This window comes from Anoplophora glabripennis, unplaced genomic scaffold (assembly GCF_000390285.2).
Source record: "Anoplophora glabripennis isolate ALB-LARVAE unplaced genomic scaffold, Agla_2.0 scaffold233, whole genome shotgun sequence".
In the NCBI taxonomy this organism is placed as follows: domain Eukaryota; kingdom Metazoa; phylum Arthropoda; class Insecta; order Coleoptera; family Cerambycidae; genus Anoplophora; species Anoplophora glabripennis.
The window spans coordinates 307,113-332,137 of record NW_019416413.1 but is presented as its reverse complement, the minus strand read 5'-3'; the positions used below and the strand labels follow the sequence as shown (position 1 = coordinate 332,137).

The 25,025-nt window shown below is 31.6% G+C and overlaps 2 protein-coding genes across 2 annotated transcripts in view; one reads left to right on the top strand and one right to left on the bottom strand.

Moving 5' to 3' along the window:
• The window catches only part of LOC108908507 (sodium channel protein Nach-like), a 44,392-nt gene extending 36,629 nt beyond the window's left edge, over positions 1 to 7,763 (top strand). Inside the window, exon 13 of the mRNA XM_018712562.2 lies at positions 7,669 to 7,763. Coding sequence (XP_018568078.2) covers positions 7,669 to 7,763 — 95 coding nt within the window. The remainder of the gene's footprint in view (positions 1 to 7,668) is intronic.
• A 2,112-nt stretch (positions 7,764 to 9,875) lies between these two features.
• LOC108908514 (retinoid-inducible serine carboxypeptidase-like) overlaps positions 9,876 to 25,025 on the bottom strand; it is a 31,462-nt gene continuing 16,312 nt past the window's right edge. Inside the window, exons 3-9 of the mRNA XM_018712572.1 lie at positions 22,859 to 23,181; positions 18,375 to 18,488; positions 15,142 to 15,331; positions 10,763 to 10,915; positions 10,634 to 10,711; positions 10,052 to 10,206; positions 9,876 to 9,995 (exon numbers count right to left, since the gene is read on the bottom strand). Coding sequence (XP_018568088.1) covers positions 9,909 to 9,995; positions 10,052 to 10,206; positions 10,634 to 10,711; positions 10,763 to 10,915; positions 15,142 to 15,331; positions 18,375 to 18,488; positions 22,859 to 23,181 — 1,100 coding nt within the window. The 3' untranslated portion in view covers positions 9,876 to 9,908. The remainder of the gene's footprint in view (positions 9,996 to 10,051; positions 10,207 to 10,633; positions 10,712 to 10,762; positions 10,916 to 15,141; positions 15,332 to 18,374; positions 18,489 to 22,858; positions 23,182 to 25,025) is intronic.

The following is a 25,025-nucleotide window of genomic DNA, read 5'->3' as shown; positions in this document are numbered from 1 at the left end:
TATCGTCAGTGGATTGTTCAAGGAGATGCCGACAAATGTCTACACGATTTGCTTTCTGTTCGGTCATCAAACGAACAACAAATTTTGTTGAAACTCGAAGCATGATCAATTTTTAAATCAAAATTTCACGACATGAACCAATTGAGATGTTAACCTCTCTATTTCTCTGACAGTCAATCGGCGATTTGCACACGCTAGACTTTCTGAATGTGGGAATCATAAGTTGAAGTCGAAGACCTTCCTGGTCGAGGATCAACTTCAGTCGACTGATAAAAACTTTTAAATCATGAAAACCATTCATAACATTGCGTACGATCCAAAGCATTATTTCCGTAAGTTTATTGAAGCCAAAATTTCATTCAACCATTCAAACATTTCCGTGAAAGTTTTCCACAGTTTCACCCAAATTTTTGCGTTGCATCGTTGTTCTAGAAAATTGTACATTTCAAAAATCGTTACTAACACTTAAACACGTTGGACTCAAATAACAATATCACGAAAACTAACTCAGACATCAACAATACAAGAACATGTGGGTACAGAGGAGGTTATGCGCAACGAAATGCTGCCAACCACATATCACTAAATATTTCCATTAGCACGTATGTAATTAAACAAATTCGGTTATTTTCTTAAGAGACCTCGTATCTATGTATTTGTAGAGATACCTAACGAATTTTTAGTGGAACGTAAGTTTATTTTGCTTTATAAATTTTTGTTTCACGGGGCTTAGTTGTCGAGATACAGGGCATTAAAATTTTGAAAAGAAATATCTCTCGTTATAACTCAAGGTGTATATATAAACGGATTTTACTGAATTTTGCCATAAGCAAGGTCTTTTGTTTGGTATAATATTAGTTCCATCCCTTTCCGACAAATTAATTGGTGTCTGGCAGATAATTGGATGGGTCCGTTATCACTTATAAAAAAAGGTAATCCTTATGTAGGATCATCGGTAGGTTAACATAAAAAAAGGAAAATCCTTGTATAGGATCAATAGATTTGTCACCTGTAACCTGAGTGGTTATTTCTTTATTTATATGTCTACCGCTATGACCAGTATCACACGGTATCAACCGACAAAAGAGTTTACTATTAATTTCCCGAAAGGGAGTTTATAATAATTATCATTACACTTTAATTACTACGTGGGAACTTAGAAATGTTGTACGTACAGAGAATGAATTCCAGACACTTACCGTACGTCGCTCATGTACAAGGTAATCCAGTGGTTGGTTGTACAGGGTGACACTTAAGTTGGAAGAACAAGAAAACACCAAAACTTTCCAGGAAGGGTTTTAATAACAATAAAAACAAAACAAACAAACAAAATAACGACACAACGGGCCCGAAAAACATTATTAATTCATTTATTGACACGCGACAGCGTATCGAGATTCAGGGAATGCGCGATCCATAACAAAATTTGGAATGACTTATAATTAAATTAACCCGAGGCTCTAAAACTAAGTGGACTGCTCAATGTGGAACCCAAGGAAAAACTGCCTTTTTTTCGGAGATCTCTGCTGAATTCGACACTTCGCTTCGACACGCCCATTTCTTGGGTCCACACGTTTCAGTTCTTATCTTATTGGTGGGCTCCCTGAATATCGGGGCGCTTTGGTATAACTATACTATGTTAATATTTACCTAATTGACTGGACTTACATTTATATAAATAATTCTGTGACTAAACTGAAGTTACAAATAACCCTAGCCTTCCTCTAGTGACTCCGTGTAGCAAGCAATACGGGACGAATTAGTCAATCTCATTTAATTTTTTCTTATAGCTTATCCGCCTAAAAACCAGCTATTTGATCTATTACTTTCTTTTCCAATTATTATCAATTTGACAATTTGATTGAATTCTAATTTGGAACCTTTCCGCTTTTCTCGGGTTTTCGCGCGTTATTACAAATAGGTGTCGCCATGTGACAGTCATCTGTTGCGTCCGGGAGGCGCCAGCGTAGTCTGGGACAGAACAAAGAATCCCATATTTGTAATAACGCGCGAAAACACGAGAAAGGCATATGGGTTCCAAATTAGAATTACATCAAATTGTCAAATTGATAATAATTGGAAAAGAAAGTAATGGATCAAATAGATGGGTTTTAAGCGGATTTTCCAAGCTATAAGAATAGATTAAATGAGTTTTACTAATCCGTCCCGTATTGCTGCACGGAGTCACTAGAGTAAGGCTAGGGTTATTTGTAAGTTCAGTAAGTCACAGAATTATTTATATAAATGTAAGTCCAGTCAATTAGGTAATTATTAACATAGTATAGTTATACCAAAGCGCTTCGATATTCAGGGAGACCACCAATAAGATAAGAACATAAACGTCTGGACCCAAGAAATGGGCGTGTCGAAGCGAAGTGTCGAATTCAGGAGAGATCTTCGAAAAAAGGGCAGTTTTCCTGTGGAACCCACATTGAGCAGCCTACTTAGTTTTAGAGTCTCGGGTTAATTTAATAATGGATAAAGTCATTCCAAATTTTGCTATGGATCTCGCATTCCCTGAATCTCTGTACGCTCGCTGTTGCGTGTCAATAAATGAATTAATAATGTTTTTCGAGCCCGTTGTGTCGTTATTTTGTTTGTTTGTTTTGTTTTTATTGTTATTAAAACCCTTCTTGGAAAGTTTTGGTGTTTTCTTGTTCTTCCAACTTAAGTGTCACCCTATACAACCAACCACTGGATTACCTTGTACATGAGCGACGTACGGTAAGTGTTTGAACGTACAACATTTCTAAGTTCCCACGTAGTAATTAAAGTATAATGATAATTATTATAAACTCCCTTTCGAGAAGTTAATAGAAAACTCTTTTGTCAGTTGATACCGTATGATACTGGTCATAGCGGTAGACAGATAAATAAAGAAATAACCCCTCAGGTTACAGAACTTTTGTATTCATCAATGGTCTTTCTAGATTATTAATGAAAAATTTCAGGTCGAAAATTAATTGATTTTCTTATAGCTTTATCAGATATGATGCCTGCACATAAACGTTCGATAAAAAGTAGTAAAGAAGAAACGCAATAGTCGATAAAGCCACATTTTTGGAAGATTTTGGACAGTACTTCCTAAATTTATTACTTGGCTTATTTTTTACAACAAAAATAGGCTCTTTAGACTCTAAAGAATGAAATTAACATTCTACCAATTCTACTTCATTCAAGTTCGTTTATAAATTCCTGAGGTATCCAAAAAATATTCACTATTTCTCTCTCGAGCCTCTCGAAAACTGAGCCCGACCAGAATACGTGTAAACCTTTCAGAATTGAGAGTGAAATAATCCTTTATAATTCCTTTAAAATTAAGAACTTACTGGTTTTCTTCATGTTACAGCAACCTATATACTTAGGTAACCTACTTTGAATAATACATATTATTTCATAAAATGTATACACTCTGTGTTGAATAGGTGTTTAACTTTATTTTCAATGCATCTGTTTTATAAATACTGTAACATGGGAACAAATTTTTCCTAATTTAATATCCCCGCTGTTTTAACGAAATTTATTGTTATTGCAGTTGTATTATTGTATTTACTCATTAAAAGCATTTACAAATGTACTCCGCAAATTTTAATTTAGTACGTTTATGCTGTGTTAAAGCAATTCTATAAAATAGTTTCTGAACAATTTGGTTGGAAAAACTGATTCAGAACAGTCACTATTGTTTCATTAGCAAAATTATGTTGATTATTATTATTATGAGATTGTGACGGATTTTTTATCTATTATGAAACAAACAAAAAACAATAGCAACATTCTTCGATTTTTCATGGATTGAAACTGAAATAGTTTTTGGTCAACTACACTGAGAGAAATGGACTTATTAAAGTGTTTCTCGAGAATAATGTGTATACTGTGGTCATTCTTGATTGAGGATTGTATCTGCCCCAAATTCGACCGTTTTGCTTGTTTACATACCCACGAAGATGGAAAAGATGATTTTTTTAGCAAAATCACCGTCCACATGTTGGATTAACAAATGATCGTCTGGTTTCAATTTCTGGATTAACTGAATCTTGAATTGATCTATTGTTAAAATCACAGGTTACGGGAATTTCCGCCACGCTATCACTCACCGTAGTAATATTTTTGGCTGAACGGCCAGTAGCAGGCCGGTCTGTCTTTTTATTGTCTGTAACCGAATCTGTTTGTTCAAATTTAGTAACTAATTGTTCACAGTTATTCTATTCGGGGTGTTCCTTCTACCGAAAATTCCACATACTTTGCGCACAGTCTCCGCTACACACTCTCCATACTTGTAATGAATTTTCATATTCCTCACTCGCTCATCCATCGTATAGCGCTCCATTTTTTTCTAACCGCAACGTGTTTACTACAACACGTCACCCTTTACAATGCTGCCAACTCTTCGGAATGAAAGTGGCGCACATTTCAAATCCTGCGTTACTTTTGGGACACCCTATATACGAATTTTATTAAAATAAACTCATCTTCATATTCATTATTCAATGGATTATTCAATTAGAAGACGGAGAAACATGAAGACAATGGTGACAATAACAAGTACCTAAGGGTAAAATCAATCAACCAGAGGAAGTAGAACTAGTAGAAAAGAAAATCAGGCTCTTAGGGAAGCTTCATTTCGAGGGTGCAAGAATTACTTAAAGAAATAGACTTAAAAAAAAATAATAACTAATCATCTAAATTACACGGAGGAGGGTTTTTCAATTGAAAAATTTATTTGCCATTGTAGGGAATTTTATTTTATACATGTGGTTTCAAATAAAAGTTTAAGCTATTGATTTTTTCCTAAAATACAAAATGCATGATTAAAAGTTAGAATAATTTTTGCATGAATTCGTATCCATTTGAACGAATGATCAAGAATTTCCATGCATAATAATGTATCGTAAATCTTTGAGAAGTTAGAACAAAATAATCGCTTTTATCATGAATCATACATTCACTGCTGACGATCGCCTATTTGTTATAATTTTTGGACCAATAACCATGTACGGTTCATTTTACGAGAGAAGGAAAAAACAAATGCAGAAGTTTTATTTGGAAAAGATTCATACAAGTCTATAAGAGATTTTTTGTAATGTCAAATAAATTTTTTGCAAATGAAACAGTTTTCGATCAAGTTTTACATTTTTTACAATAATTTGTAATAACTGTACCTACCAAGATGGAAATATACAGGATGTCCCTGAAAAGGATGGACAACGCTTGACCACAAAAGTGCACGCCTACTGAGATATAGCCTTCTAAATATAGAATAGATAACCTATTTTTTTTCAAATAATTTGAAAACTAGTTTTCTTAGAAACTTCAAATTTGGTACACTTATTTTTTTTATATAAGGGCAAGGTAAATATAGAATTTGGAGAGAATACATCTACAGGATGTTCTATTTCTAGTGCCTGTGCGCCACTGGCTATCCTGTAACTTCTTTGTGTGTATGCCAATGGCGGCAGAATTTATATTTTTAAAAATAAGCACTATTTTAGAAGATTTTTTTGCTCTTACAAAATTTCGAGATCGTTTATGGATTTCGAGTAAAATTCGCATTTTTTATACATTAAATAATATAAAATCAGTTTAAGATAAATAGAACATTCTAGTACGAGGTACCATATAACAGAGAAAAAGAATATCTTCAGCAGTTCTTCATTGAAAGCTGTGTTTCATACCCAATCTCTGAAGAATTAGAAATCATTTTAGGAATACTATTGTACTTATTATTTTTTTTTGTTTGAGATGGCCTTGTTAGACCGTGTATGTCACAAACCAAAAACTAAAATACTGTTTTATTAACAGTACAATAAATTNCACATTAAAATAATATTACAGTAAATGCTCAAAGTTACTTTCTTGTTCTTAATCGCAAACATTAGTTCTTCGAAAATTAGAAATCATCAAATAATTGTGCATTACCTCTCATAACATTAATTTCATGTTGTATTCTTTCCCATATTCGTTTTCTGTATTTACTGAAAAGTTATTTTAAACTGTGGTCCTCAACGCTCCCCAAATGAAATAATTACAGGGGTTTAGGTCCGAGAATCGAGGTGGCCATTTTAAAGGGGCACTATTTCCTCTACCTATCCACCTGTTAGACCTTTAATAACCTGTAATACCTACCTGTACCCTGTAATACCGGTAACCTGTAATAACTGGTCTTTTAATACTCTATTAAAGGAACTTTTTGAAAGCCAACCCCTGCCGCTAAACTGAGGAATTTCTTCGACCCTTTCCAAAATTTGTTCCTCCAGCTGAATAATTCCGGCCGTACATCATCCACGATTTAATGTTACAGGTAAAAAACGTCCTATTTCCCGAAGGCGTCTCTCCGCATTAGCAAATGTTTTGTGATTTGGAGTTCTTCGATTAGGAAATCTTTCAGTATGTGTTCGAGCAATAGCACAACAATTTCCTTCACAATAACCCACTAACATATCAGTTTGTTCAGCAATTGCAATAAAAAACAAAGTAAGCTAAAATTAAATCACAGCTAGCTTGACACAGAACCTTTTCATTATTGTTATGAATTTGTTTCTCTGTTATATGGCACCTCGTACTAGAATGTTCTATTTATCTTAAACTGATTTTATATTATTTAATGTGTAAAAAATGCCAATTTTACTCGAAATCCATAAACGATATCAAAATTTTGTAAGAGGCAAAAAATCTTCTAAAATAGTGCTTATTTTTAAAAATATATATTCTGTCGTCATTGGCGTACATACAAAAAAATTACGGGATAGCCAGTGGCGCACAAGCACTAGAAAGAGAACATCCTGTATATGTATTCTCACCAAATTCTATATTTACATTGCCCTTATATAAAAAAATATGTGTACCAAATTTGAAGTTTCTAAGAAATACAGTTTTCAAATTATTTGAAAAAAACTAGTTATCTGTTCTATATTTAGAAGGCTGTATCTCCGTAGACGTGCACTTTTGCATATAGGTAAGTTAAGCTAAATAGTCTTGTTTTCATCCAAGGAACCTGTGGTCAAGCGTTGTCCATCCTTTTCAGGGACACCCTGTATATTTCTATATCTTCAGCGGTTCTTCATTGAAAGCTCTGTTTCATACCCAATCTCTGAAGAATTAGAAATCATTTTAGGAATATTATTGTACTTATTATTTTTTTTTTGTTGGAGATGGCCTTGTTAGACCGTGTATGTCACAAACCAAAAACTAAAATACTGTTTTATTAACAGTACAATAAATTGTTTGACTAGTTTTGCAGGACATAACGTAAACTATTTTGTGTTAACAACTTTTGAGAGCCAATGAGAGTGAAAAACATTTTTAGTTTTAAATTTATTTTATTTCATTGTGATTTGAAGAAGTAAATTGTGTCACCTTGATTTAAAACACAACGAGGTATTTTGAGTTCGTATTTATACATCAAAATTGCAAAAATCGGATTATTGACAAAAATGTTACTAGATTAACTTGGTTTCTAAATGTTAGAATCTAAAGGTTATTCAGTTTATATTAACTTTTACTTTTTGTTGAAACATGTAAACACCATATAACAAGAATAATTTCAGCTTCGAATTTCATGTTTAGAGCTTCTGCTATCAAAATAAAGTCTAATATTCTAAATGAACTAAGCTTCTAATTATTTCCAGATACCTACTTATATACAAATAATATATTGTTTTCATTTTTTAGTGTCAATTGGAGGAATTGCCGGATTATTTATTGGAGCTTCACTTTTGAGTATTGTCGAAATATTGTATTTGTTGTTTATAAGAAAAGTTAAATAGGAATTGTTCGATACTGTTGAAAATTAAATAAACATGATAGTGTATACCTACTTGCTCGTTTTTGTACAGAACAGTTATTTTTTTCCTTTAAAATTATTGGTGCTTTTAATTGTTACAACAGTTACTGCTTTGGAACATGCAAACACAAATTGCAATTCTTGCAATATTTTCTTCCTAAAAAAGATATCAATTATGATGAACCTATAGTAAAATATTTTGGGCGTCATATGTGTAAACAATTTATAAGAGGGAAACCTATTGCATTTGGTTATAAAATTTGGAGCATAAATACTAAAAGTGGATACTTGGTCAACTTCATGCCATATCAGGGTTTGGACTCCCGAATTAGTGCAGAATATCAAGACGTTTTTGGAAAAGCTGCGGCACCTTTTTTAACTATGCTAAATGAATTACCAGACACCAAAAAAAATTACGATATTTCTTCTACTTTGACAATCTTTTTACCAGTTTAAATTTACTCAATAATTTAATAGCTTTAGGTTATGGGGCGACAGAAACCACCAGAGACAACCGAATTCCAAAAAATTGCCCCATACTTTCCAAAGTTGGCATGAAAAAGAAGGCACGAGGGGAATATGTACGTATCTTGGATAAAACAAATGGTATATTACTTGCCAAATGGGCAGATAATAATATTGTTAGCATAGCATCGACGAGGTTTGGCATAAATCCTTTAGGATCGAACGATCTTCACAAGCCCTGAAAAAAAAATGTTCATATTCCCAGACCTTTGCTTATTGGGTGGCACAGACCTAATGGATGAAAACATCTCGAGATACAGGATTGGAATTTGTTGCAAAAATGGTGCAATTTGTTTACATGGCTAATTGATGCTACTATTCAAAATTCATGGATTCTGCATAAAAAATCTGGTAGTAGCCTCATCCAGCTACAATTTAGAAGAGAAATTGTGAACAATTATCTTAGAAAATTTCAAAATCCACCGAAAAAAGGTGGTCGACCATCAACAAGTCTATCCAGTAGATCATCGTCTTGAGTTTCTGACGACATCCGTTTTGACAACTTTGATCATTTACTTACAACTAATAAGGATGGTAAAAAAGAAGGTGTGCTGGATACAATTGTAACTCTATTATAAGAAGACACTGCGTAAAATGTAATGTTGGACTCTGTCTCAATTGCAATGTTAACTTTCATACATAATTTTAATTAGTTTTAAAATTTTGAAAAATAAATGTTTCTAAGAGCTAGCGTTGCCATATGGCAACATACATACGTTTTTCTAATATGTTTTAATAAAACATTATTTATTTACATGAAATCGATCTTTTATTGCTCTTTCATCAATTGTAATTACAGAAAAACATTAAGTAAAAAAACTCCGCCTTTTATGGGTTAAATTAATAGAAACAAAATTCCTTAAATAAATTAAATAAAAGATAGGTACAAAAAAAGAAATTGTAATTGAAAATTGAGAAAGCATGATAAACTACTGGCATATGTATTTCATAAATTAGAATAGCACATGCAATTGCAAAATAAATTCCTAAAGGCTTATTTTAATTTAGAAATTTAAATAAAAATTTGATAGCAATCACACACAGTTAGTTACCTACTTTGTATAAAAAAAATTATACACAAGCGAGAAACAGCATTCCAGAACTCCCAAGATTGGATTGCATTTTAACAAGAAATTTCAGCAAAAAACATGTCCCTTGTTAAGTATCAGAATTTTCAAAAATATAAATTTGGCATCAATGTGGAAGTCAAAGTTAAAAAATCTACTTCATCTCATACAAATCTGCATATCATATTTTTTTATAAATTCAAATTATTTGAATATTCGTCTGCTTCAATTTTATGTATTATAAAATCTATACATATGAATTCGATACATATGAATTTGATACATAATGTAGATATGATGATAAAAAGTATTTGAGATGTTGACGAATATTTAGTTTGGAATTTGTCTTTATCACTATCAAATGTTATTGTTATAATAATTGAAAACTATTAAAATTTTGAATCATGTTTTTCGTAAAATAAATAGTGTTTATTTTCAAATTTATTTTCTTTTTTTGTGCAAATTACCAATAAATTATTAAAAAAAAATAAAAATGACTAACGTTGGTTTTAAAAAATGTATTATCATAAAATTATCTAGTACAATATAGACGTCAACAATTCAGAGTAAACGAGTTCCTTCATCAGCATATGCTTAAATGCCAACATATTATCCACAGGGACCTAGAAATTAAGCAAATAAAATATGTTTAAGGGAAGTTGCGGATATTTATTCTCACGCTATGTCCAGCTCTGAATATCACATAGAGCAATAAATTATCAACCTGCTTTACGTGTCCTTCAATGTACCCATCCACGCTAAAAGGCTGCTGAGACGCTTCTTTCCATTTGTCCCTGGATTTCCATTTTAAATTTTCAATCCACAGTCTGGTCCCTAAAATGTTTATGTATAACATGAAGTTTACTATTTATTTCATCATTGTGAGTAGAAAAATAAGACGTTTTAAAGGATGTTTCACTTAAAGTGTATAAAACTGAATTATTTTATTATTAGTGCTCGCTTTTAACGTCGTGCATAATATTTTCATAAATATTGTGATTATTGAAGTACTATTTAATGTGTATATTGAAGTATTATTTAATATATAAAAAAAAAATGTATAATGTGTTAGAAAATTAATTAAAAGTGGAACACGTGTTTATAAAAAAACATGACCGATATTGACGCATGCACATTAAAGAAAGTTTTGATGAAAAAGCCTACCTAATATACAAGTTTCATATTTTATTTTTCTACAATAGTACAATAAATGCATCTAATTCACCGTAATATAATATAAAAATAGAAAACTAATACTTACCTGCTGTATTTACCAAGAAATCTAGTGCACCATTGTAGACAATAATTTTTATATCAGTATTATTCAGCAGAAATTCAACTAAAAATAACCACTATTCATCACAAATTTTTGCAGAAATAGTCAGATTACCTCTTTTCGCTACAGATTTTAGTAAGTCCTTGCTTAGACTTTCGTATATGTCATTGTTTAGAAAACTCCACTCCCTGTTTCCTGCAACTCCTAAGTATTCCTTAACAACGGAGTTCATTCTTTCAGTGAACAGTCCCAAATAAGAGAAGAGACCTAAAATATTAAATCGATGTGTACCTATAGAAGCGATTATATTTACAGTAAAAGTGTTTAGATTTTGTTTCAACTTTCTTAGTACCTACACGAAGTTGAGCGGATAACAAATAGTTACTTTACTTCGTATTCTGATTTTTGTTCGTATTATAATAACAATAATAACAAAAATATTTTATTTTAACACTAATAAATAATTTTGTAAATAAATGAAGTTAAATTGTTTTGTTACTATTAAGTGTAGGAATACTTAGTCACATTTAAAGTAGCACAACTTTTCGGGGTTACTATGCCGCACAGTGGGCCCAGTTGGACAAAATTCTGCCGAAAGTACAAGACTAAACCGATTTTCATGAAAATTTTTTTGCATGTTTGTTTTACCTTGAAAAATGACTTATGGGTGCGATAAATTTAATTTGTTATCATTTGACCTTGATAAAATTCGAATTTATCGCACCCATAGGTCATTTTTCAAGGTAAAACAAACATGCAAACAAATTTTAATGAAAATCGATTTAGTCTTGTACTTTCGGCAGAATTTTGTCCAAAGGAGCACACTGTGTGTCGTGGTCTACGTACCTGGTCATGGCCGTCACAGATTTACGATGCACTTCCTTAGTCTTAGCTAGGGATCTTTGACTTGCCCTTGTTGTTTCCGGACTAGGCCTCTGTGGGGAAGGACCCGCTGTCAGCACCACTAGATCCGCCCTAATATTACTTTCGGTTCTTGTTGATGGTTCTACGGCTGCTAAGGACGGAACCACTCCTCAGGCATGGTGATCTCCGAGACATCCCGTAGTGGCTTCTGTAATTGGATGCATCTAATGCTTTCAACCATTTCGCCGTTTTTCATTGTATGCATCTTCAGAAATGACTCTGCAAAAGCTTCGTCGCATCTGCGAGTCGTAACAAGGGCAAATCAAAGCTTAGGCCAAGGAAGTGTATCGTAAGTTTGTAACTGGGGCCCACCAGGTACATAGTCCTCATCGTAGGAATCCGAAAAAATATGCCTTATACACATACAACAGTATAACAGTTATAACAGTACGGTCGTTGAAAGCCTTAAAACCACTTAAAGTCTATCTTGATTCTAAAAGTAATTTTGTGAAATAAATTACTTTCAGTTTCTACAAGTACTCATGTTCTTGGTTGGAGTTAAATCTAAACATCTCAGATTTTAATTTCGACACTTTAAATGTTTTATTCCAATTATCATATTGATTCGTGTTGCAATAGTTACTTATATTTGTTAAATCAGTATTACATGTTGTTGGCTGAAATGCAACATCTTCCCCATTTCAATTCAGGTTAATTTACAGAAAAGGGTAAAAATGGTATTTAAAAAAAATAATACATAAAATAATAAATTAGTATTTTTTTAATCTAGACTTTCTTGACAGAAAATATTGATCTAAAAGTTTTTATTTTTTTAAAATTAAAACAGAAATCATTTACATATAACCTAGATAGGTTTGCAAATAAAGTGGCGCAAAAATTAAAACAAATTCAGTATAAAGTTTAAAAAAAAATTTTTACTTTTCAGCTGACAATATATTTTTTAACCCCAATTTGAAATTCTTAACTTTAATCTAAATGAAAACAAATTTTTAGGAAATACGATGATTGATTCACAAATATCAATATTTTTATCCTATTTATTTTTTCCTAGTTAGTTCTTTTAATTATTAGATTTATTTTAGATTTCATTTATTTACTTAGTTTAATAAGCTTTTCATTTTGTTTTTAAACGAACTTATCCGTATATTATCCTGGATTCCAGAAATTAAATTTGGTATTATTTCCCAAATATTTCTGCCCAATGCGTAGAATCGGTTGACGTCACAACATCTTGATTAAAAAAGAGAGAAAATGTTTACACTGTAAAGTTGTATAGCTAATATTGTGGTAAAAAAATAGGAAAAGCTTAATTTATTTTGAACGCGTTGCTATTTTCATTTTCGTCGTAAGAGAAATGCAGACAAATGCAAAAGGTATGTTGGTATCTATTTCTTAAAGTTTATGAGATATTCGCGGTTGTTCATATTTTTTGTTGCTATTTCCACGTCAAAAATTGTTGCCAGATAATAATGGAATTTTTATAACTATAATGGACTGTAAAAATAAAGTTTATTACCTAACTATGAGAATGACAGTTACAAGAATATGTGATTAAACTTCTTGCAAAAGCAACCATAGTTTTAAAAGAATTTGATGACGTTAAAGCAGTATATGGCGTTTAAAATGCATATTAATAACAAAATTAATAAAAAACAAAAAAAAAATACTAGTAATAAATCCCCAGAAAACAGTCATATTTTATTAGATCGGGGGCTCTAGTTAACCAACTAAGGACCTCATACAATTTATTTATGTAGAATATCTATTTAAATTATATTAAGTATAACTATTTTGAACTGGATACAGTAGGTACTATAATATAACATTCACTTTATTTTAATTTTTTTTCTGTAACGGTGACAATAAATATTAAATCTCGTATACCCCGTAAACTATAAAAAGTAAACTTATAGGTATATTAACAAAATCGAATGGAAATTCAATTTTAAATTAATTTATTCAAAACCTGGAATACCCATAATTGTAACTTTTCTATTTGAAATCTATTAAATGGGTTATGTATAAAATAGCTTTCTTCATCCTCGAACGAGTGGTGAAAACTTCATTTTGCTGTCATGTTTAATTTTGGAGAAACTTGTTATTTGCTACAATTTTTTTTTAACTTGATGTTTAAAGTGATTTGTACAACCTTCATACATATTTACAAGCCATGTCGCCACCCAGCTTAAACAACCCAACATTACACAATTGGCACCGGTAACAAAAATTCCCTGAATCTTGGCATCACCAATATTAATGATTCGTTTCCAATGAACAATGATAAACCTGNGTTGCCAGATAATAATGGAATTTTTATAACTATAATGGACTGTAAAAATAAAGTTTATTACCTAACTATGAGAATGACAGTTACAAGAATATGTGATTAAACTTCTTGCAAAAGCAACCATAGTTTTAAAAGAATTTGATGACGTTAAAGCAGTATATGGCGTTTAAAATGCATATTAATAACAAAATTAATAAAAAACAAACAAAAATACTAGTAAAAAAATCCCCAGAAAACAGTCAGGTTTTGTTAGATCGGGAGCTCTAGTTAACCAACTAAGGACCTCATACAATTTATTTATGTAGAATATCTATTTAAATCATATTAAGTATAACTATTTTGAACTGTATACAGTAGGTACTATAATATAACATTCACTTTATTTTAATTTTTTTTCTGTAACGGTGACAATAAATATTAAATCTCGTATACCCCGTAAACTATAAAAAGTAAACTTATAGGTATATTAACAAAATCGAATGGAAATTCAATTTTAAATTAATTTATTCAAAACCTGGAATACCCATAATTGTAACTTTTCTATTTGAAATCTATTAAATGGGTTATGTATAAAATAGCTTTCTTCATCCTCGAACGAGTGGTGAAAACTTCATTTTGCTGTCATGTTTAATTTTGGAGAAACTTGTTATTTGCTACAATTTTTTTTTAACTTGATGTTTAAAGTGATTTGTACAACCTTCATACATATTTACAAGCCATGTCGCCACCCAGCTTAAACAACCCAACATTACACAATTGGCACCGGTAACAAAAATTCCCTGAATCTTGGCATCACCAATATTAATGATTCGTTTCCAATGAACAATGATAAACCTGTCTGATAATGCGATTGCTGATTGATAGAATAGAATCTCGTGAAAAATTACATCAATAACAGCCGATGACACATAATATTGTGTTTTAATATAATCTTAATCTTATTGTTTTAATTTTCCCGAAATTTTGAATTGAATTGATTGAACTGTACTATGTCCATGTCAAAATTCATTTTTCTCTCTGCGGTTGTTTTTGAGGAAAGTTAAAAACCCCAATTTCTATCCCAATCTACTAAAAAAGTTGTATTTCTTTAGAGGAAAATCTATTTCATTTTATAAAACTATTTTCTACATAACTTTTATACATATTCTTGCAATGAAGAATAGACTGTAATTATCAAATCAAATCAAATCAAATACACCGACTTAATAGCGAAATGTAATTAATATAGAAAACTAATAAAGGTCGAGGCTAATTTTGTATAATGTAAATGATAAAATGCAGAATTATTTCTTATAAATAAAAGACCTAAACATGTACTTACTGGGTTCGGAGCTGATATTAGTCCGCGCATTAAAGTTGTAAACGTCGACGCCTGGCATCTCTTTGACTAGGGTCTGCATCATTGTGAGTTCCACGTCAGCGGCTTCTTCAAAATCTTTTTTGTTAATTAAAACTTCAATTTGTTTGGCCAATTCATCAATTCGTGTGAAGCCCTGCTTATCAACTAATCCCTTTCCAGGCGGAAAATTTAATTATATTAAATATCAAATAAATTACAAGCTGTAGCGAGGTGATCGAATATCTTTGAACATCTAATTACGAGCAAGTGAAAGTCGGGGCTTAAAATGATAAATTTGAGATTTTTTAAATGATTTTTTTTCTGGCTCAGTTTCTTTGAAATTCAATCTATTCATGGCGCAATTAAAAAGGTTTTATTTAGTTAAATGGGAAATTAAATGATGGCGTTTGTATAAACGGATCTTCGTTTCCCGTCAATCAGAGAGTATAAGGGACAAGAGCCTTCGTCTTACATAAGTCAAAATTATCTCAGTTATTCAAGCAATTTAGGCCAATAAAAAAATACTTAATAAATCAGGAAGCATTTTTTGCAATCAGCAGTAGGACTATACTTACTTATTTTTATAATAAATTAATAAGGTTCAGAGACCTGTGACCCAAATAATGCTTGTTTATATTATGTGCTTGTTATTACGGATATATTAATATTTATTGTAGTAGATAAAACCCAAAATAAAAAAATCGTACAACTACATTTTTCTTTTAAATATCATCTGTAGTTTTGTGAAGTTTTAAATTTAGAAATAAATCAAAACATCAAAACAAGTTCTTAAATCGAACTAATATTAAGAATTTAATTATCCAACCCCAACTTAAACAAGTCAAAACAGGTAAGTAGTTAGTTTCTTGTTACAGAAATAACTTTGGTGTAGTAGAAAATAAGAGCAAGTATTCTAATTAATTGATAAAACCGTCGTTAGTACAACCAAAGCATTCACCCGAAGAGTTCATCTCGTGGTACATATTTCTTTCATTGCCTGTTCGAAATTAATACTAGAGTATTTCATATTTTATTAAATTATAATACGGAATAACTTCTTTCACTTGTTGTTATATTAACGTGAATTTGACAAAAACGTAAATTTCTGTGGGAAGATGATATTTCCTTAGTTTCGGAATGGAACTTACGTCACAGTTTTTTAGGCATAACAGATCTCCATTGAATTCTGAGCAATGGAGCTAATGGGGAGGAACGTCAAAAACCAACGAATTGTTGTGTTTCAGGCTGATATGGTGTGGTTCGGATGCTTTGGTAAAGCTACTAAGTTAAAACAATGTGACTTAGTTTGAGTACTAGGGCATAAGAGAAATCGTGGAGAACGCTGATGGGTTAGCCAGAGCAGGTTCATCTACAACCATACAGAGATCCGAACCTTCTTGCGGTATTACTAGCTATGTCAATAAGATAAAGGCCAGGAATAGTTGGCCATATAGAATTAAAAGAAACCTTTGGGTAAAAACAAGCTAGGCCGTTCTTAAAAGTACCATCGAAGAAACTGACACTGGACTTACTCCATCAAAGTTTTAAATCAACAAGAATAATGGTAAGACTGCTAACCTGACTTAGGAAACATCTGAAGAATGTTGGTTTGTATTAGACGACTTTTGTTGAAGGAACGGGAGACCACAGTGTACAGTGCCTAGCAAGTTGGAAGGAGCGATCATCAAATCTGCGAGGCATAGCCCAGAGGGTAAAGTTAGAAGAGGACTTTAAGATAATGGAGGTTCATAGTATAGATTAGATATGTGGTATTAGAAGTTTGACTGCCTTAATTTTAACATCCGATAGAATACATTAAAATAAATACAAAAACCTTATATGACATGGGTCCTAAACTCAACCATTTCCGAGAAAATAATTATCAAAATCTCCAACTTGATGTACAGAAATTCGATTAATTAAGGAACATTGACATAATTGCGTGCATAGACTATCATAAAATACAATGTTTATCACTTTTTTTGAACTTTTTTATGCTTAATTCTAAAAAATAATTAGCGTTGTAATAAATTTAAAATTCGATAAAATTCATATCCAGCAATGTGACAACGGCGCGGCGGATAACACGAGGTACTAAGCTGTCCAGCAATACGCAATTTAGTTGCTATCTGGAACTGGACCGTGTGTGTGTTTTTTGAGTACCACTATTTCCTTTTCTTGAGGTGTTTTCCAGCGAGTGCGCGAAAATTGGATTCGAAGGTGTCGTGCGTGCACCGAAAATGGTTGTGGACATTTTGAGCATAAGTTGTAGTTTGTTTTGTACTTGTGCGTTTAAAAATTACTGAATTATGCTTTTTGGTAAATACCTAAATTATTTTTAATACGTATGATTATTTATGCATGACGTGAATCTTTGGGTACTTTAATTCCATATTTTTCAAATTCATAATTTGATTAAAACTAAGTTCCTGTTTTAAGAGATTCATAATTACTAAAATTCGAGCTAGAATTTAAGCACGACACTATCTATCGATAAATTTTATTTTATTTATTTAAAAACTGGAAAACAATCGTCTTGAAATTTACTAAATGTTCTACAATAATAGTTGTTTACATTTTTTCCGTAGGACAAGTCTGTCGCGTGGACACACACCAGCCGTGTAGTGTTAGGTTAAGTGCTGTTGTCACGTTGTGATGAAACTCCCCAATATTAATACTCGCTGTATTTTGAAAACTGTTAATTTTACGCCCCTGTAATATACAAGTTTTTTGTTCATTTATAATTACTCTATCTCATGCTGAAGTAATGGCAGTCGAATTTCTTACACCCTGTACATTTTTGGTTGTAGTCTAAAAGTATCCACTTCGTCCATCTAAAATCTACAATCTACAATTATTATTCTGGATCAACACCTAATTGAACTCTTTTACTCAAGAGCATCATTTTTTAACATGTCTAAAAGTTAGTTCATAAATTAGCTAGACAATGTTTAGCTCTATCTTGAATATATTTATTATTTATTTCAAATTTCTTAGAAAATAGTGATATAAAGATAGAGACAGTGTACATACAACGTTTTATCTTTCCGGAAACTACATTACTTCTGTACTGATAGTCCTGTAATCCTGTAACAATTTTTATTTTGTCGTAATTCCTTAAGTGGTTATGTAAATTCAGTTTACAGTTTTGGCGATGTGATTTACAGGGCATAACACGAAAATGGAAATTTAATGTTAGTGTATTGGCCACTCACCAACTGATGAGCCAGTGGTGCATAACTCCTTATGTATTCCACTGGAGATATATAAGAATTACCCAAACCTATTCCTTTGAAATTCCATTTGTGTTTGTTGTGTTTTTTCTTTTTCTGAAAATTTAATGCTAATTAAATTAAGTAGAATATAAAAAATATATCAAATTGATTGTTTATTGGTAAATAAAGAAAATGAAGACGTTTCACGGCATTCAATTTAATTGGGAATATTACATAACAGAAACATCGCAACTGAATAAGTACGTCATAACGTGGATGTTTATTATGTTACAGTCAATTGCTTAATTTTATAATATTTTACCAGCAATCCTTTTTTGTGATGTTATTTAATTTTGATTGAAAATTTCATAGTAAATCAAATGTTAGGACTGATAAAATATCGCATTGTAGGATATTGTAATTACTAAATAAAATTGAGATCTAAAACTAACACTCGTATATAACACAGGCCGACAACAAAAAAAAATTGTTTTTTGATTTTTAGATCAGACCTATCATTTCTTATAGATTTTGATATGCTGAAATCGAATTTGAAGGGTAAAAAATTTTTCATAGTTTAGATTAAGTATATTAAATATGCAGTTATCTCAATAATCAAACCTTTGGTAAATATGAAAAATACCGACTATATTCTGATTTTAACCTAGATGACTGATTTCCTATGTATTCTTGGGTGCTGAACACGAATCTGATGTCCAAACATGGTGGACGCCCGCATTGAGGGCAACAAAAGGCAAAAGAAGGTAAAAACACAATTATATTGTTGTGTGTATTTTCCTATGTAATTTTAGGAGCTCAGCCCATCCGAGCACTCTGCCCTTCCAAGGGCAAAAAGGAGAACACACAATTCTATTGAAAAATCTCAAGAGTGTAGTATTTTTTAACTTGACAACCAAGATTTATCGCTGGTTGTTAGGACCCTTACGAAGGGATAAAACCCTTCCAAAGGTTCGCCACTTGCGTAGCTTGACACTGGTTAGGTCAGGTTAGGCTATTCTTAAAAAACATCGGATTTATGTTGAGCGCCCAAAAATACATAGGAAAACACACCTTACACTTCTTTTTTAAATATAATTGTGTTTTTTCGCCCCTTTTTGCCCTAAAAAGGACCGTGTACCAAGATGGAACATCAAATTCGTGGTCAGCATCCAAAAATACATAGGAAATCAGTAGTCTAGGTTAAAATCGAGATAAAGACTTGTCCCTGCGATTACAAAAAAATCTAAGATACAAATTTTTTTTTATTCTTCAAATTTGGTTTCAGCCATATCTATAAGAATTGATAGGTAAAACCAAAAAAAATATTTAATTAACCTGTGTAATCGTCTAAAATCATTGAAAATTATGCTTGTGGTGTATATTTCATTTGATGTTCTATACTGCGCTCTATTGTTTTTAATGATGGTGTGTAACATTCAATTGTGCTAGAAAATGTTTGCATGAATATATAAACTGTTAGATATGTCAATAAGAAGGTAATAGTCAGTATATTTAAGAAATACCCGACAAATTTAAAACATTACTAGTGTTTATTGTATTTTGGTTTACTTCACTTTGTTGTTCTTATGAAAAGTTTATTTTATGTTAGGCAAAATGCTTATTCCACTTCGAGCGCTATTTTAATATGAAATTTAAATCACAATTTTATACTTTATATATCATTTTATAATACAGATGCCCTACATATTATATCGCTGTCAAAAATTATAAAAGTAGCATCATCTTCTAGTATCTCCCGGAATTATGCAAACAAAACATGACATACCATAGTTGTTTAGGCAGAAATCGTGTGGTCTAGTAAAAATATGGGTTCTTATTTGGTCAGTCGATGAATCAATGTGATAGTATCGCCACAGACAATATAGCTTATCGCCAGCTATTTCTGTGTCTGTGGTATAGCTCTTATTAGCGCATTTACAAAACATGTAGTTGTTTCGTTTAGTCATTACTTGCGTTTGGTGCCAAAATTTATCAGGATCAAAATTTGTAATTATATTATGACTGTTTTATAAATTAAGAGGATTATTACCTATTATCCACTAATATGCTAGCTATTATCTATTACATAAGATTACATAAAAATGTGATTTTTATTTTAAATTCTGTTATTCTTTCCAGTTTGTGTACAATAGATAACGAGGAAAACTGTGACGACTATGACGATATCGTTTTTGTGTTAACGTCAGGATACGCATAGTGGGTGATGTTATTCTGAGTCCCTATTTTTTTAACGGGCAATTAACAGGAGTTTCTGGAGAACATGTTATCCGAATTATTGAATAACGTACCACTACAAGTACGAGCACGTATGCGTTTTTTTAGGATGATGCCCCTCTATACAACACCCACGCCGTAGGTAAATTTATTACAACGCTAGGAAGGCGTAAATTCACGCTTTTTACGTCCGAATTTTCTTGATAGTATGGATAATGTACTTTCACACACTAATTTTGAACAAATAAACTCTAATAAAAAGTTAAGCCAAAATCCGACAATCTGTAAACCGCGAACTAATAAAATCTTAACCCATAAATCCTAAATTCATAAACCCACATTCCATAAACGCATAGACCCTAAATCTTTGCCATATGTCTTTCACCCATAAAAAAATAGCCCATTAACTCTCACCCCTTAACCCATAAACTCTAAATCTATCAAACCCCTTCAACAAATATCTCTAAATGTTTGCCCATATATCCTTAAACCGTAAAACAAAAACCTACTAACTCTCACCCCATACACCATACCCATTAATTTTAAACCCATAAATCCTAAAAAAAACAAATAATCCTACAACTTATATATTTTACGTCAAAAAACTCAAAACTCATCAATCCAGAACTTATAAACCATGAACCTATATAGCAAAACCATATTCGATAAACATTGAAGATACAGTTATATTTTGCAAGTTTAAAATGAAAAAGTTCTTAATATTGAAACAATAGTCTCTTTTATAACCTAACTTCGAATGCACATGAATTTCTATAGTAGTTGAAATATTCATTTAGGGCATGTAAATGAAAATTTCTGGTTTTTAACTTATTTAAATTATATTGATTGTTTATCTCTTTTTCAAAATGCATTTTAAAATGATAATGAATGAAAATGTCACAATGAATGATTAATAAAATACAAACTTGATTGAAAGTTTATTGAATGAAGATTTATGAGTTTAGGATTTAGGGTTTATGGGTTTTCGGTATATGATTTACCAGTTTCGTGTATGGATTTAGGATTTATGGGTCTATGGATTTAGAGTTTATGTATTAAGGTTTTACGGTTTATTAGTTTAGAGTTTATGTGTCCCTGAATTTACGGTATATGGGTTCAAAATTAATGTGCGAAAATACAATATGCTATCAAGAGAATTCGTGAATAAAATGTGAGAATTTACGTCTTCCTAGCATTATAATAAATTTACCTACATCATATACCTATTTTCTGCAGAAATCCGCAAAAGTACAGTTCCTGAAAAGTACCTACTTAAAAAAATCAAGCAATTTCATCTACATGCGGGTTGTCGATTTGCATTACTGTGTGCGGTAAGGAAGCTCCTTTAATAAGTTTTCTCAACGATGAATTGAGCGTTTTGGTCCTGTGGCGTGGCCAATTTGATCATTCGACTTTAATCCACTGAACTTTTATTTCTGGGACTATTTAAATCATTGATATACATCTTGCTAATTACTAGGGTGCAGAAACTACATAATCGTATATTCGTAGTTACTGACAGATTTTATTTGCAATCTGGGAGAACATTCGTCAAAATTTTGTGCGTCGTTGCCATGCCTGTCTCGTATTCACAATTTCAACATTTTCTGTAAAACTGGCTTGTCTTTTACTGATTTAGTATCTACCTTGTGCTATTTTTAATATAGCTTTTACAATTTTAAACATAAATAGATAAGATCATGTTTCATAACTATGTATTTAAATAATAGGTATAAAAATAAAATTATGCTTAAATATTCGATTTGCTTTAAAACTTTTATTTTTCTCGCTTGAAAAATTTCGGAAAAGAGGGATACTCCTGATCTTTTATCAACACTAATTTGCATAGCAGATGGAAGTTTAACGCGGTTTATCTACTGTGCAGGCGGCAATTACGTATTGTCCTTGACCTATTCATTCAGGGCCATACTAATGACTATTTTTTCTTTGCATAATTGAAACTTAATTGTCTTTGGTGTACACCTTTTGCACATGACTTTTTTATTATAGATATTCTTATTAAACTAATTTTTAAAACCACCTAATTCTATAATTCTAAATTGTGGCGAACAAGTTATGGGCGAATTTCTGTCGACGTATCCTCTTAATGTTTATCATTTAATTAACATCTTTTGAAATATGCAACGTTGAAATCATTGTTCAAATGATTGGTATACGAAAATAATGAAGGTCTTACTTGAATTTAAAATTGAAGTTGATATTTTTAAGATATTATTTGTAAAACGTACCTTAGCAATTTGACAAGCGAATTCGACAACCATTTTTCCACCATACGATTCTCCAAAAATGTAAAGCGGCACATTTTGAAAATCTTCTTTTCTGTTCATAAATATTTTAAGAAAACGAAATAGATCTTCGCCAATTTCTTCGTTATTTTTCGGGGTTTTTGTATCATTTCCATCAACGTGACTATAGCCAACTCCAACTGGATTGTCAATGAATAAAACATTGAAATCTTGTATCAGAGAGTAATTCCTTTTTTCAAAATTTATGTCAAGTGGACCAATTTCCATGAAGTTTCCATAACCACTAGATGGCATTCCAGGACCACCTAGGTTACAAAATAAGTTTAAATTATCTTATGCAAAAAATATTTGTTAAGGATTGGGCTTTGACAAATATTAATATGGTCAATCTTTGTACCGAAAGTATACTAACAATAAGACATAAAACAGTGCCGTTGGGCTCTGGGAATCTGGCGCGAAATAAAAGAAAACGTTTTGTTTAGAATCAAATTTATAGTTACCGGTTTTGGAAGTGACTGCAAGAGCAAATTGTAAGGAGCAAATTTAACTTTTGGGAGTTAGTTACATCAAAATAAATAGTTTATTATGTCATCATAAAATTTGGTTCTAAACAAATTTTCTTAATAATATTTCGCTCTTTTATTAGATGTGATTTGTGGCATTTGTGTTATTATTTTTTTAATGCTAATATCCATGTTTATGAAAATGCAATAATAATAACTCTAACACATCTTTACAAATTACGATTACGGATGTCTCTAATCACTCAAACTCAGATGTTATTAAAAATATTTTATTCTAATACAATTTTTCAATTTCAATTAACAGAAACAAAAAAGGTGATTATTAGTAAGGTAATTTTCGGACTAGCTACATGCGTGAAGCATTTCTCTAATTGGCTTTTGTTCCAGTGACTTCCACAATTAAGCAAATCTGATGGTAGGTCAGTAGTCAGTATGTTTTGTGTTCTTTAGTTGTATGTTGCAGTATTACTTAGCCGGCTATAAAATGTTTTCTGATCAGGAACTAGCAGATATGGTGTCATGGAGAATGTCAGTACAATTTAAATGAGACTTGTCGTTTGTATGTGGTCCGTTACCGTAACAGACGGCTACCTAACAGTAGAACAGTGCAAAAGGCCGTTCAGAGGTTACGGGATACCGGGAATGCCCACCTGCCATATGAAGGTCGTGGACGGGAAAGGCCGCAACATGTTTGCGACAACGAAGAAAATATCATAAATCTCATTGAGGAAGATCCTAGGAGCAGTACTCGCGACATTGCCGAGAAGTGGGTGTATGGCGTGTACTATGGGAACAAATATTACACCTCTATCATGTACAAAGGGTTCAGGCATTAAATAATAATAATTTTCAGCCCCGTGTGAAATTTTGCCAGTGGTTTCGACATCAAATAGCACAAGATCCGAATTTTACAAGCAAGGTGCTTTTTACGGATGAATGATGTTTTATTAGAGATGGCATACTAAATTTTCACAACATTTACTATTGGTGTGATGTAAATCCTCACGTTGTACAGAAATCTCGGTTCCACCAACGGTTCCAGTGAATGTGTGGTGTGGTGTTTTTGGTGACAGATTACTCGGTCCGATAGTATTACATGGTGCTTTATTTGAAATAGCAAAAATTTATTGTCAACAATGTTAATTCCATATAACTTTTTATAACGCAATAAAATTAAACTAAATGGATTATACAATAAATGCATTTAAAAAACTATACCGGAATACAGTGTGAAAACAAACTTACATTAATAATATACGTTTCATACTCTAAAATTTTTCTTTTATATTCCCTCAATGACACAACATTATTGATTTCATTTGTCAATCAGTTGTATTGATCAAGAACTTCATACAGGGTGTTTTTGAATGGAGTAGCATAAATGATACCAGTGAATCTACATTTCAAAAGAACACGATCTGCAAAAAATCGCCTTAGTAAAATGTTCACCCCTGAAGAGATATGGGCCATCAAAGTTTTCAAAAAAATTATGAAAATTGGCTGTAATTTGAAAACCGAACGAGGTACAAATAACAAATTTTTTACAGGTTGTTTACTAATACAGATGCGAGTTTTCAACTATTTTTCGAAAATTTTAACCCCTCGAAAGGGGTTGAAATAACCAC